At 39.5% G+C, this 14,612-nt stretch overlaps 1 protein-coding gene across 1 annotated transcript in view; it reads right to left on the reverse strand.

Annotated features, from left to right (window-relative positions):
- PID1 (phosphotyrosine interaction domain containing 1) overlaps positions 1-3,128 on the reverse strand; it is a 333,263-nt gene extending 330,135 nt beyond the window's left edge. The window contains exon 1 of the mRNA XM_078668142.1: positions 2,779-3,128. Within this exon, the coding sequence (XP_078524268.1) occupies positions 2,779-2,808 (30 nt within the window). The 5' untranslated portion in view covers positions 2,809-3,128. The remainder of the gene's footprint in view (positions 1-2,778) is intronic.
- Positions 3,129-14,612: the final 11,484 nt, after the last annotated feature.

Consider the following 14,612-nt stretch of genomic DNA (forward strand, 5'->3'; position numbering starts at 1 on the left):
ACTCTTCAGGACATATATGGCTTTAAAAAAACAGTCATTACTTAGATTTATCTTGTACCTGGTCTCAGATGTTCTGAAAAATCGGATTGAGATAGAGGAAACTACGTCAATGGCCAGAGGCAGGCAACTTGAGTTTATATTTATGAAAAATCAACAGACTTCAGCCTCAGGATTGGCCCTTTTATGCAAACCTATTCTTTTCAGCCACTGGACAGATGATCGACAAACGTTTGATCTCAATGTAAGTTATTAGTGAAAGAGAATACAAACACTGCAACGCTAAATAGACTTTGGGCTGAATTAGGCCATAGTTTTCGGCTGGGTAAACAACAGACCGCTGCAGGTACCAAACTGAAGATGACAGGTCACTGTAGCTGAGACGAGATTGGGTGCCTTTTTTAAAGCTGATGTAAGAGCCCGTTGCTCCATGTGGATTAAACTTCAACAGTATAGATAGGAAATTTAAGGTGTATTGGTCCTATTAAGTGCAATAAGACTTTATGAAATGTTACAACTGTAGAACTATGCTGTTAAAACCGGGTTCCACCTTGTAGTTTGGATTACATCATATTGGTTTTAACTGTATTTTAAAACAGTTTTTATTTAAATGGATATGTATTTATGAAGTGTCACATGATAATGCAAGAGTGTCATATTGTAGGTTTTAATTAACTGATCAATAAAGTATCATTCATTCACATTTCTCCATGAACAATGTATAGCTCTGATGCATGATTTTGCTCTTTATGTACTTTTGAGGCCACTTGATCTCTAAACTTTTTTATTCATTGCATGTCATACTTATGTATGGTTATGGTTTCCAATGTGATGAATTGAATGTATTTTTTGTTGCACTTTTATGGATACAACATGTACTCAAATAAAGTTATAATGACCGATTGACGGGTCACTCATGATAATGATGGCTGAGACACAGGTGGAAAGGCCAAGTATATAGTCTCAAAACGTTAGTACCCCTGCACTGGAGTGACCTTGTGGGATGCTGCCAGACCTATAAAGATTTTGTAATATGGACCCGAGTCAGCGAACAACTAACTATCTATGAGAATGCAGGCAGGGAATTTGCAAAATAAACCCACACTTTCTGACTGGGCGCGCCTGCTGGCCAAAGGAGAGTTTCTCTCTGCGACTTGCAATTTTACTTTTAAAACAAAGTATGGACTCAAAAATACTAGCAAAAAAAGTAGCGCCGGCTAAACAATGAGAAATGGCAAAATGTGTCTTACATGACATGGCCGCTCAGAAGCTGTGATAAAGTCTAGGATTAAAGACACTTTACTGATCCTTTATTTACAGTGCTCCCTATTTACCAAATTAGAGTGATACTGCTTGAGGGGGAAAACATAAAATGGAGGGAGGAGCAACAGGGATGTCTCATATGGATTAGGTCTTTTAAAACTGAGGAAACATGGTACGAATTAATCTTGTTTGTCAATTTAATTAGGGGTCATTTTGAATGTTTTAAATGCACCAACGGAAAACGGGTATGATTTATACAAACAATTATGGCCCTGCCCACTTCACAAAACTCTTTAAAGTTAAGTGGCGTATGCCGCTCCCCCCCCCCCCAGCCTGAAATGGTACGTCTTACAGCAAGTTTTATTTCAACACTTGAGAAGATTCTTCAAAGTTCATAAAGAGATTTAAAGCTGCCTTAACTCTGCCAAGACTTAGTTTGTGGGACTGTGAAAAATACATCTGGCAGTTCGTCTGTCTGACCATCTGGAGAACATTTCAGGAACCAAAGAGCAACGAGCAAAAAAAAAAGAAAAACCTCCTCCCCTGCAGCAAAGACAACTGGGAGAGCTCAGTACTGTCGTGCAGGGCAGCCAGACGTGCTTTCAGGCATTGCTCAACTCCAAAAACTATTGAAGAGCAAACAGACTGCTTTCAGCAAACACTCTGTGCAGCACAGGCCGCCAGCTATATTGAGGCGACAGTGATGCCCTGTCCATGGTGTTTGCAGACGTTGTCAAAATAGACGGTGTATAAACCAAGTACACAAATCATTTGCTGTGCATGCACTGGGAAGGTTTGTGCGCGCATCTCGAGATGAAGTGACGAGAATGACCCTTGAGGGGATGGTGGTGAAGACTGCGAGGAATGCCACATGGGCATATACTATGACAAGCTAAAGTGAAGTTATGCTGTCTCTTTATGCCAACAAGATGAAGTATATTGGGTTTAAATAAAAAGTGCATACCTTACTAGCCTCCAAAGTAACGGGAAGTAAATAGGGATGTCCACTCGCGTGCCGGTGAATGGGCATGTTCATAGGGAAGGAAATATGTTTCTTGTGGGGCAGCCTTGGTTGGGAATGGTAAGTGCAGGGCCAGGCACGAGGCAATATGCAACTCATACCACGAGATGCACGTATGTAATACGCAGCCCTGACCTCAACGAGGCAAAGTGCCCCCCCCCCCAAAACACACAAGGTGAAATATATAACTTGAGCTCCTGTGCAGTGTGCAACCAGTTAAAGCTCTCTCGCCCCTTTGCATTCAGCAGACAATCCCCCGAGACCCTCCACGACCCTCCCGCCTCCACCGAAACTCCCAGAGTTGTGGCCCCAGAACTACCCATCCGAAATGATGCGTCTGCCCCTTACATCACAGGGGGGTCCTCTGCAGATCCTCCTAATTAGCTCACGACACAGGGTGCGGATTCCATCCCTGATCACCCACCTCTGGTTGAAGCATTGAGATCCAAAGGCAACTCTCACCCCCCAGCCCAGCCCATGCCCTCCTCCGCCCTTACCTGCAGTCTCTCTGACGCCGGCTGCCACATCGCAGGCTCTGACCCCGGCTCGGGCTGACGGATGGTGCTGGGTGCACTGGGGGTCTGGCTCACATCTGCCGGTGCCCCGGAGGATGCGCTCTGTCCCCGCGCTGCGCTCGGAGAGAGGGATGAGGGAGGAGGACGTGAAAGCAACTGGTAGCAGAGTGGTACTGCCCGGCCTCCCGCACGCAGAGCAGGGCTTTTCGTGTGGCAGCAGGGACGGCAAAGAGGAGCCCCGCCTCCTACAAGAACCCCCTACTGCAGCCGCCCACCATTACTGCCAGGTAAAAGCAAGCACAACCGCTTGTCAAAAGACGACAAGCACTGTCAAAACACGACCAAACTCCGCCCAGCCCAAATAAGGACAACATTAGGCTAATAAAGACAGGAGAAATACAATCCCAATGCCGCTTTTCATTTGTATACTTCATTTTCTTTCCAACCCTACTACCCCATCTCATTTGTATCTGTTCCCTCTATATCCCTTTTGTGCTTCATTAGTTTTCTTAGTTCGTTTTTTTTGCTTGGTGTCAGTGTGTTTTTGACCTAGTCTGTTTAGGGACATCTTAAGGATTTTGGGGACCCTCAGCATAGCTGCCAAGGTTTCAGATTGCTATGTGTGACGTTTTCATAATTTTTATGTAATTATGAGTGACATTTCAACGAGTATGAGTGATACTTTTTCGGAAGCAAAATCAAGCAATAAAGACTGGGAAGTCGTACATATCAGCAATTATACCCATTTGAGTAAGAAGGCACTCAAAGATGTTGTTAAAACTGATGGAAAGCAGCAGAACCTGAAGCCCCTACTGCCCTCCTAAACTGATCGTACTGTTAAAAAGAAACGAGGACTCAGATGTGCACCCCTCTCATTGACAGTGCACGCTGCACCACTTCAAACAAAAAAACGTTTCTGCAAATGTCAGCAAAGTAAGTTATTGTAGTAGGGTCAGATTGAAAACCGGTGAAGTGTGCCTGCCACTTGCTCACCTCGAATGGAGAAAATAACATAATGACTGCAATACTGAATGTAGCCGAGGTTCAGAATCCATTTCCCATATTTTTGTGTTCCGCATTATTTTCTTCTACTGTGACAACAAACGGAAACAAAAGCTTTACCTGATGGCTTTCTTGACTGCTCGGCCACTTCCCGGGTAACCTCTGAGAGGCGGCATGCTCATCACCTCAGCTACCCGGACCTCTTGTAATAACCATCTGTTCCTGCGGTGCTTCTGCCATGAGTGTAGGGATCGCATCACCGTCCAGTGACCGCCAGATCTAGGAGGCACCAACATAATCACTGCGGCGTGACGGGCCCAAACTTTATCTTCCACGCGCTAAGTTATGGCTACACCGGTTGTAGGAATCACGTGATACACCAGGCACGTGAACGCCGGCCCCAGCAGCTATTTCGTTTTAAACAAGAACGCTTTTTGCATCAAGCACAGCAATCGGCTAATAGTGCATACATGCCAACAGTAGCTGATTGCAGTGCTCGCTGCAGCAAAGACTTGACATTAATACTGCAAGACACTCTGCCAGAGCAGCATGCGGTCCGCACTGCCTGCTCATTAGGCCATTTCCCTCCGCTTATCTCTTCCTCAGCACCGGTGGTGGTGTCATGGAGGTGCTAGAAATGCGTGACTCAGCATTTTTGTGCGGTGATGCGGACCACTGCACAAAAATGCGTTAATGTCACACATAATGCGTGATACTTGACAGGTCTGCCTCAGCCAAATGTGTTTGCGGGGCACCAGTTCAGAATAACTTTGAATTTATGATCCAATTTCAGCTCTTATGTTTACTCTGTGGCCAGGTCACTGACAGTGCACAGGTACGTTGTTACAAATCCTAAATGTGTTTACATCTAATATTCAGGGTTAGTGATGTGTGTTTTCAATATTATAATACTGCAGCAGCTAACTAATATTAATTACAAATAATATTCATGACCCCTCCCATTTCTCATATGTAGGTCCTGTTTTGATCTAAAAAAAAAAATATATATATATATATATATTACCTACTGGCGGTCGCCAGTAGGTATATATAGTTAGGATTTTTTCTCTATGGGATTTTTGAAAATTCTATGTCTAATAACTTTGGCGTTTGTGGACGGAATTGGCTGAAATTTTCTGGAAAATTGAACATTTTGTTTCTGAGCAGCCCCTGGAAATTTGGGGGGGGGTTCGTCCAGGGGGGGTCGAGAAAAAAGGGGGGTCCCAAAACGTGTTTTTAACATTGAGTTTTCCATAGGGCGGTTGGCCTCACTTTTAGCCCGAACGGCTGAATGGATTTGCATGAAACTTGGCAAAATTGTAGGGACTGGTAGCCCGATGTGCCTTTTGTAGGTCTCAATATATGTGCTCCAGTGGATTTTGAGAAATTAACGTTTAAAAAAAGATATATATCTGTAAGCGCGCTCTGGGCAGCGCTCCGGTCCGCGGACCTTAAGCGTACCGGAACTTCGCGTAGCTAAGCTGATTGGCTCTCCGGTGTCTGTCAACATTCTAAACAGTCCGGAGCGGCCGCCATCTTGTCTCTCGGTAGGATTGAGAGACAAGAGGAGGCCAAAACAAAGGGGGAAATAACCATAAGGGGGCATACTAGATCCTCCCTGACCCCCTAGGTTTAATGTGGAGGTTTTAAAAGGGCCCCGCGGGGCAAAAAAAACAAAAAAAATTTTTGTTTTTTTTGCGTGGGGAGCGCCTGGTCCGCGAACCGGGAAGCGTTCTGGGCAGCGTACTGCAATGAAAAATGAATGATAGACTTTTCAAATGCTGTATGTTATTTGATTGTTGGTTTTGTTGATTATTTTTTATTTTCTTTATTTTTTAAGCATTTTTTTTATTGTGATTGTGTTTCATAATTTATCAAACTTTCTAACATTTCATTGTCAGAAATTTCATAATTATCATTGAATATACATTGTAGTCTCTGAGGGTGTAAAATGTCCTCATTTTCAAGGAGGTTATCTACTGCTTGTACACATTGCAGTAGTTCTTTGTCTAAAGTTTCATCGAAAAATTCAATATCATTTTCATCATTGATTTCTTGGCTGCTCTCTTGCAGGACAATTTGAAATTCAACTTTCTGTTCGCCTTCCATTTTGCCTGAAATTTAGATTAAAAAAATATATATTAGTAGAGATAGGGCACTGTTGGGATTAATTTTGGGCAGTGTATAGTATCAGAGTGGAAGTAGGAATATAAAAAAGTGTATGTGATTTAACGTAAGTAAATTCATAATTATACAAGAGAAGCCTAACTCCATCCATAACTATAACAGAGAAGTCTATCTAAATCTATAACTACTACAGAGGGATAGTATATAACTATCAGAAAAAGTTTACCATATTAACTTATAGTGCACAATATACTTCAGTTTTAAAAATAAAAACTTACCTTTAGAAAGAAGTTGAAGGAATTAGTGAAAATCCTATTGAAAATATATATTAGTAGAGATAGGGCACTGTTGGGATTAATTCTGGGCAGTGTATAGTATCAGAGTGGAAGTAGGAATATAAAAAAGTGTATGTGATTTAACGTAAGTAAATTCATAATTATACAAGAGAAGCCTAACTCCATCCATAACTATAACAGAGAAGTCTATCTAAATCTATAACTACTACAGAGGGATAGTATATAACTATCAGAAAAAGTTTACCATATTAACTTATAGTGCACAATATACTTCAGTTTTAAAAATAAAAACTTACCTTTAGAAAGAAGTTGAAGGAATTAGTGAAAATCCTATTGAAATGTACACCAAGAAGTAGTAGTCAAAATGGCTGTGTTTTCTTCTCTTCCTTTATATATATTCAGGTATATAACCAATCAAATGTCAGGTAAAAAAAATAGAAAATGAAAGTAACATTTTAATTGGTTGTCAATTCCAACACTTCGGATGTGTTTTGTGAAGTAATTTACCTCACGGTATTTAGAGAGGTCTACAGGCTAAATGGCTAAATGGAATTCCAATCAAATTTGTGAAAATGGTAGGGATTGGTATGTAGTATGAGCTAGTCTATATTTGGTGAAATTGTCTCCAGTGGCTTTTCTGTGAACTACTTTCCCACCTTTTTTGATGGTGCGCTTCCCAGGGAGCGACCCGGTACGCGAACCGTTGAGCGCCCCGGTTCGCGAACCTTAAGCGTAACGGGAGTCCACCATTTTGTGTTTCGGTCGAATTAAGATACAAGATGGAGGGCAAATAATGTTCAGAATGGGTAGAAGGGGGCACGGTAGACTTATCTTGACCCCCTAGGTTTTGTGAGGGTGGCTGAGGAGGCTTATATGTGCGAAAAAAAAAAAAAAATTAAAAAATTTCGCGAGGTTAGCTCCCGGTTCGCGTACCGGGTAGCGCCCCAGGGAGCGTACTTTGTTGAAAATTAGTGAAAAATGTTAGAGTAAAATAATAATTGTGAGTGATCAGATGTAGGGTAGCTCTGAGAAGAGCTTTTGGGTTTATGGTACATTTAGGTACTTATAAGTAGGTACCAATGCACATTCTTAAATTCAGAGTGAAAATTCTGTTGCCCTCATCTGAGAAGTGAACTCCATCTCCTCTGTAGATATCTTGCATGTAGTAACGCAAGTTATTGTTGTACAGGGAGCCCATTCCATGGTCTCTCATGTAAGCTGAAACAGATTTGTTTACATGCTTCCTCGACTTCTCAATTTGTGGACAAAATTGGTTTGACCACCTCCATTTCTGTCTTTGGCATATATTTGAATATACCAAGGCAGTCTGAGGAAAAAGTGCCATTAATTGCTCAAAGGTGTCCTTTAAAAGCATTTCCAGACCTACACCAGTCAAAGTGCCCAAGTCATTACCTCCACAGTGCACAATTAACAGGTCAGGTTTGGGCAAATGCATAAAGGTTTTCACCAATGGTATCAATTGGTGACATTTTAATCCTCTGTGGCCAAACCACTTAATTTCCACATCTTGTAAATTGAGGTTAGGTAAATTCCTGTTTTCAGCGTACCTTTGAGCCCAGTGAATATAACTATGTCCAACAATCCAGACAGAAAACATGGTGAGAGAAGGTTCTCCTGCAGTCAGATGAAGTGTGGCAATGAAATGGCAGTTGAAAAAATGAGAGTTTAAAATGAAAAAAACTGTGGAGTTTCTGTGTTCATGAAGCAGTAACAGTGATTGGTGGATTTTGATTGCTGAAAACAGAAAGTTAGGGTGCACGGATGAGTTATTTGAAAGATGTATTTTGAATGGTCAATAAAAAATCATTAAATGAAAGAATGCACTGGATATGCAGGTGCACTGAGAGTTCAGAGTTCAATTGCAACATTGTTGTGTGAACTTGCAAACACCAGAAGTCTTCCAAGAGGTGGTTGCCATGCAGAAAAGGCAGAAAGGGCAGAGGGGGGAAGGGTTTTCATTTGAAAAAAAGTGAGGGAAGAGTTTTGATTGGGTGACATGAGAGATATGTGTGAAGAATTACAGCATTTCTGTGCTTTTGATAGCTGCAGACTCTGGAGTGCATACCTTTTGCTCTGCTGAAGACAAATTGGTGTGTTTCTGAGACTGTTTTCAAACTCAAAGTATTTGCTAAGGTGAGAAAATATTTCTTTAATTTAGATAGAGAATAGTGTGCTTTAAGGAGAAAATTATGAATTATGTGGCGCAAATTGCTTGTAAATATGCTCCCACCTGTGCATGGAAAATTTAGATTTTGAATGTTTGTGTTACATAGCCATGTTAAAAGTGATACAAACATGCTGCAAAGGCAATTAAAAAACGCTTTTATGTGTCTTAAGGACATTTTAAGTAATTTTCCCATGTGCAGTGTTTTGAAATTATGATTTGAAATTCGTTTTTGGGGAAAAGGAATTGTTTTTAAATTTATGACAAGGACATAATGGTGTATGCTTCTTTATAAGGCAATTGACTGTCCCTGATGTTATTTTTCCCATTTTAATGTAAGACCTTTCTCTGTGGCGCAAATTGCTTGTAAATATGCTCCCACCTGTGCATGGCAAATTTAGATTTTAAATGTTTGTGTTACATAGCCATGTTAAAAGTGACCCAACCATGCTGGAAAGGCAATAAAAAAACACTTTCATGTGTCTTAAGGACATTTTAAGTAATTTCCCTGTGGGCAGTGTTTTCAAATTATGAATTGAAAATCGTTTTTGAGGTAAAGGAATGTTGTTAAAATTTATGTGCGCCATATGCCCCCAAATTTCTTTTTCAAGGGTGCAGCAGGGTGTTATTGAGACACCCCTGCACCTTTGGAAAAATTCCTAATTTGCGATGAGCTAATTGCTAATCGCAAATTGCACCTTCTTTCATATGGGCATCCTGGCGCATGGAAATGAATGGGTAATTTGCAATTAGCAATTTGCTCATCGCAAATTTGGAATGATAAAGAATCGCTATTTATTCCTTAAAATTCGCTATTTTGGAAATGCAAAATAGTTATATGATACATATGGCGGTTGATGTCTAACAAGATAAGAAGCTTAGGGATACATTTATGATGACTGGCGCAATGAAGTGGACATCACTTACTTCATTGGTAGAGCTTTACATGTATTATGTCCTCTGTATTCTTCATCAAGCGTAACTTTAATCTGCAATCCTGAGTAGGCCTCACCTTAAACAAACCTCTGGATAGGCCACATCTTATTGTCATCCTGAATTAATCATTTAAAATGCTAGGGACAGATTTATGATAGGTGTATGCCTCTTTTGCGCCACTTACAAAACACTGTCCATGGGGAAATGACTTAAAATGTCCTTAAGACACATGAATGTGTTTTTTTAAAGCGTTTGCAATTTTTTTGGGTCACTTTTAACATGGCTATGTGACTCAAACAGTCAAAATCTAAATTCACCATGCACAGGTGGGAGCATATTTACAAGGAATGTGCTCCATGGGGAAAGGTCTTATAATGTAATATGGGAAAAATGACATAAGAGACACTGAAATGCCTTATAGAGAAGCATACACCATTATGTCCTTGTCATAAATTTGCAAACCATTACTTTTCCCCAAAAACGATTTTCAAATCATAATTTGAAAACACTGCACATGTGGAAATGACTTAAAATGTCCTTATTTCAAAATTTGCTATTCCTTATTTTGCGATTGCACTGAAGGATTTGCAAATTTTGCGATTCCTTAAATGCAATGTATCAAACAAAAAATATGTAAAAAATGACATTAAGGATTTGGAAACTACCACCAACTTCTAGTTTGTGGTAATTTGCGAATTCTTTTCAAAAAGCATTTTTTTCCAAAAAACAAAAGGTGCCATATGACGCCAATACATGTCCTTAGGGCATGTATGTGTGCCATATGCCCCCAATTTTCTTTTTCAGGGGTGCAGCAGGGTGTTCTTGAGATACCCCTGCACCCTTGAAAAAATTCCTATTTTGTGATGAGGTAATTGCTAATCGCAAATTGCAACCTTCATTCCTATGAGCCTCCTAGCCCATGGAAATGAATGGGTAATTTGCAATTAGCAATTTGCTCATTGCAAATTATGAATGGTAAAGAATTGCTATTTATTCCTTAAAATTCGCTATTTAGGAAATGCAAAATAGTTTGATGGTACATATGGTGGTTCATCTGTAACAAGATAAGAAGCTTAGGGATACATTTATGATGACTGGCAAAATAAAGTGCAAATCACTTACTTCATTGGTAGGCCTTTACATGTATTATCTCTTCTGTATTCTTAATCAAGCGTAACTTTAATCTGCAATCCTGAGTAGGCCTCACCTTAAACAAACCTCTGGATAGGCCACACCTTATCGTCATCCTGGATTAATCATTTAAAATGCTAGGGACAGATTTATGATAGGTGTATGCCTCTTTTGCGCCACTGTGCGTCATTTTTATGATGCAGCGGTGGTGCAAAAGATTTGCTATGAGGCGACAAAATTACAAATTGATGCATTTAGGCAGATATGTCATGGTGTAAAAAAAACGTACCACATGAAACCGATGCAGCAGTGATGCAAAAGATGCACCATGTTGCAAGACAGGCCTCACTTGGGGCCATATGTATCAAGCTAATTAGCATTCGCAAAGATCAAAATTCTGCGAATTTCGGCCTTTGCGAATGCTAATTAGACAAATGGTATGTATCAAACAAGTTTGATGCAAAATAAGGAATAGCAACATTTGCTATTCCTTATTTTGCGATTGCACTGAAGGATTTGCAAATTTTGCGATTACTTAAATGCAATGTATCAAACAAAAAATATGTAAAAAAATGACATTAAGGATTTGGAAACTACCACCAACTTCTAGTTGGTGGTAATTTGTGAATTCTTTTCAAAAAGCTTTTTTTCCAAAAAATAAAAGGTGCCATATGACGCCCATACATGCCCTTATGGCATGTATGTGCGCCATATGCCCCCAAATTTCTTTTTCAGGGGGTGCAGCAGGGTGTTCTTGAGACACCCCTGCACCCTTGGAAAAATTCCTATTTTGTGATGAGGTAATTGCTAATCGCAAATTGCACCTTCATTCCTATGAGCCTCCTAGCCCATGGAAATGAATGGGTAATTTGCAATTAGCAAATTGCTCATTGCAAATTAGGAATGGTAAAGAATTGCTATTTAATTCCTTAAAATTCGCTATTTAGGAAATGCAAAATAGTTTGCTGGTACATATGGTGGTTCATCTGTAACAAGATAAGAAGCTTAGGGATACATTTATGATGACTGGCGAAATAAAGTGCAAATCACTTACTTCATTGGTAGGGCTTTACATGTATTATCTCCTCTGTATTCTTCATCAAGCGTAACTTTAATCTGCAATCCTGAGTAGGCCTCACCTTAAACAAACCTCACCTTATCGTCATCCTGGATTCATCATTTAAAATGCTAGGGACAGATTTATGATAGGTGTATGCCTCTTTTGCGCCACTGTGCGTCACTTTTATGATGCAGCGGCGGTGCAAAAGATTTGCTATGAGGCGACAAAATTACAAATTGATGCATTTAGGCAGATATGTCATGGTTTAAAAAAAACGTACCACATGAAACCAATGCAGCAGTGATGCAAAAGATGCACCATGTTGCAAGACAGGCCTCACTTGGGGCCATATGTATCAAGCTAATTAGCATTCGCAAAGATCAAAATTCTGCGAATTTCGGCCTTTGCGAATGTTAATTAGACAAATGGTATGTATCAAACAAGTTTGATGCAAAATAAGGAGTAGCAAAATTTGCTATTCCTTATTTTGCGATTGCACTGAAGGATTTGCAAATTTTGCGATTACTTAAATGCAATGTATCAAACAAAAAATATGTAAAAAATGACATTAAGGATTTGGAAACTATTGTGGTAAATTGGTGGTAATTTGTGAATTCTTTTCAAAAAGCTTTTTTTCAAAAAAACAAAAGGTCCCATATGACGCCAACACATGCCCTTAGGGCATGTATGTGTGCCATATGCCCCCAAATTTCTTTTTCAGGGGTGCAGCAGGGTGTTCTTGAGACACCCCTGCACCCTTGGAAAAATTCCTAATTTGTGATGAGCAAATTGCTAATCGCAAATTAAACCTTCATTCCTATGAGGCTCCTAGCCCATGGAAATGAATGGGTAACTTGCAATTAGCAATTTGCTCATTGCAAATTAGGAATGGTAAAGAATTGCTATTTATTCCTTAAAATTCGCTATTTAGGAAATGCAAAATAGTTTGATGGTACATATGGCGGTTCATCTGTAACAAGATAAGAAGCTTAGGGATAGATTTATGATGACTGGTGCATCACCAGGGATGTGTCAGTCATCCTGCGCCGCTGTTCCGCCACCCATGGTGTGCTGCATTTACAATGCGGGGCATCATGGGGCAAAAATGGCACAGATGCGTGATGTATCTGTGCTGTAAAGGTAGTGATTGCTGGAGTTGTATCGCAAGTGCGATGCAGCTCAAGCAAGGCTCAGGGGTGCCCCATCTCCACAATGTTGCGTCAAGACCTATGCCTGCTTAAAGCAGGCGCAGGGTTTTGACGCAGCTTTCTCCTATCTGATTGTAAATACGGCACACCATGGGTGGCAGAGCAGCGGTGCACGTTAACTGGTGCATGCCTGGGGATGTGCCATTTAACATAAATCTGCCCCTTTACATTTAAGTATGTGCAGGACACACAGAGTCGGTGAGGCTTATCCAAGGTTAAGAAGAGATGAGTCCTGTTCACTGAAAAATTAGACATAGGCTTCACCTGCTCAGCATCGCTGGACATGGCTAAATAATAGCTGCAAAATATTACTCTTGTTAAACAATTTTACTATTATAATCTCTGAGATTTGTCTCTTACTCTGCAACATCTCATTGTTGTTATCTTTCTTTAAAGATAAAGACAACATCAACATGAGCGACAATCTGCAATCAGTTGATTTTGACCTCATCATTGAACTTGTAATTGAAACATCAGTGGATGTTGATCCCTTGGATGATTTAAATCCTGAGGATGAAGAAGAGCGTGATGAGGATGCAGATTTGTCCGAATTATATGACATAGGGTGGGAAGCTGACTTGCTTGAGCCTATGGAACTATAAACATTTATTTTTAAAATTTATAATAAATAAAAAGTAAAAGTGTAAACTGTTTAATTTAAAAATAAAGACACCTTCAAAAATAGGTTATGTGTAGTGTCTTCAATAAAATATTAAAATATGCTCATAAAATTAGATCAGATTCACATATAAAATAGCACAGGTAACATAAATATAAATGTCATTTCTTTTCTGCTATTTCTGTATTGTAATTTTGCCAAGGACTAAAAAATCTTCTATTTAAAATGTCAAGTAGTGTGTTAAGTTTTTGATCACTGTTATTGATTTACTGTTTGGTAATAATGGTTAATAACATTTTTTATTATATTTTACCACAGATTCAACAGCAGATCATTTCAAGATTTCACCATGCCAACAATAGAAAGACAGAGAAAGGCTGCAAAACGTCAAAGACAGCAGGTGAAACAAAATAAGCAGCAGTCCTCTAACAAAAAGATTTGTCAAGTCACGAAGAAAGCACCGGGTAAGAGCACAAAATATTTCATAAGAAATATGTGTAGTAAAATAAATATTACTACAGAAAATGTTTCAGTCCATAAAAAGAGAACCAATTCAAATGGAAAGGAAAGGCCAATCAAAAATGTTACTGCTAGAGCAAGAGATAACTCTGTGCATGATAGTAGAAGGAAACAACAGTTTAGGGACATTCGTAAACGAATGTTCCGCAACAGGATAATTGGCAATTTGTTAAAAAATATTAAGAAAGGTCAACAGAAAGTGGTTTTTTATAAGAGAAAAAAAAAGTTGAGAAAGTTATTGATCAGGCATTTGAAATTAAACGTAAGTTATTTATTTTGATAATCAATAGAATTAGGAAGCTAAACAAGGCAATTTATGATTTCAAAAGAAATAGTAGATGGAAGAGAATAGTTAATCGTAGTAATTTTTGTGAAGTTTTTTCTGGAGAATGGATGCATAGTTCAAGCTGTGAGGCATTTTTTAATGAGGAGAGTTATTTCCAGGATAATGATTTGGTGCATGCAGTTGACACCAGTGGTCGTGCTTATGAAGTGAAAGATGGTTGTCCAGTTGAAAAAGAAAAACTTGTGACAACAGAGACAGAAGAGGTGTTAGGTAATGAGGTTTTAGGAAGACGTGCTAAGGGTCCTGTGTACACCTGGAAGTGTAGTAGTATTTGCAGTGTGCGACAGGATTCCATCAATTTGCTTTGTGATTTTGTACGGTCATTTAATAAGAAAAGTTTGAAGCAGAAAATAAGGTTGTTGCAAGAATTAGATCCTTGCAGAGTGA

The sequence above is a fragment of the Lissotriton helveticus genome, chromosome 11 (assembly GCF_964261635.1).
Source record: "Lissotriton helveticus chromosome 11, aLisHel1.1, whole genome shotgun sequence".
NCBI classification, from domain to species: domain Eukaryota; kingdom Metazoa; phylum Chordata; class Amphibia; order Caudata; family Salamandridae; genus Lissotriton; species Lissotriton helveticus.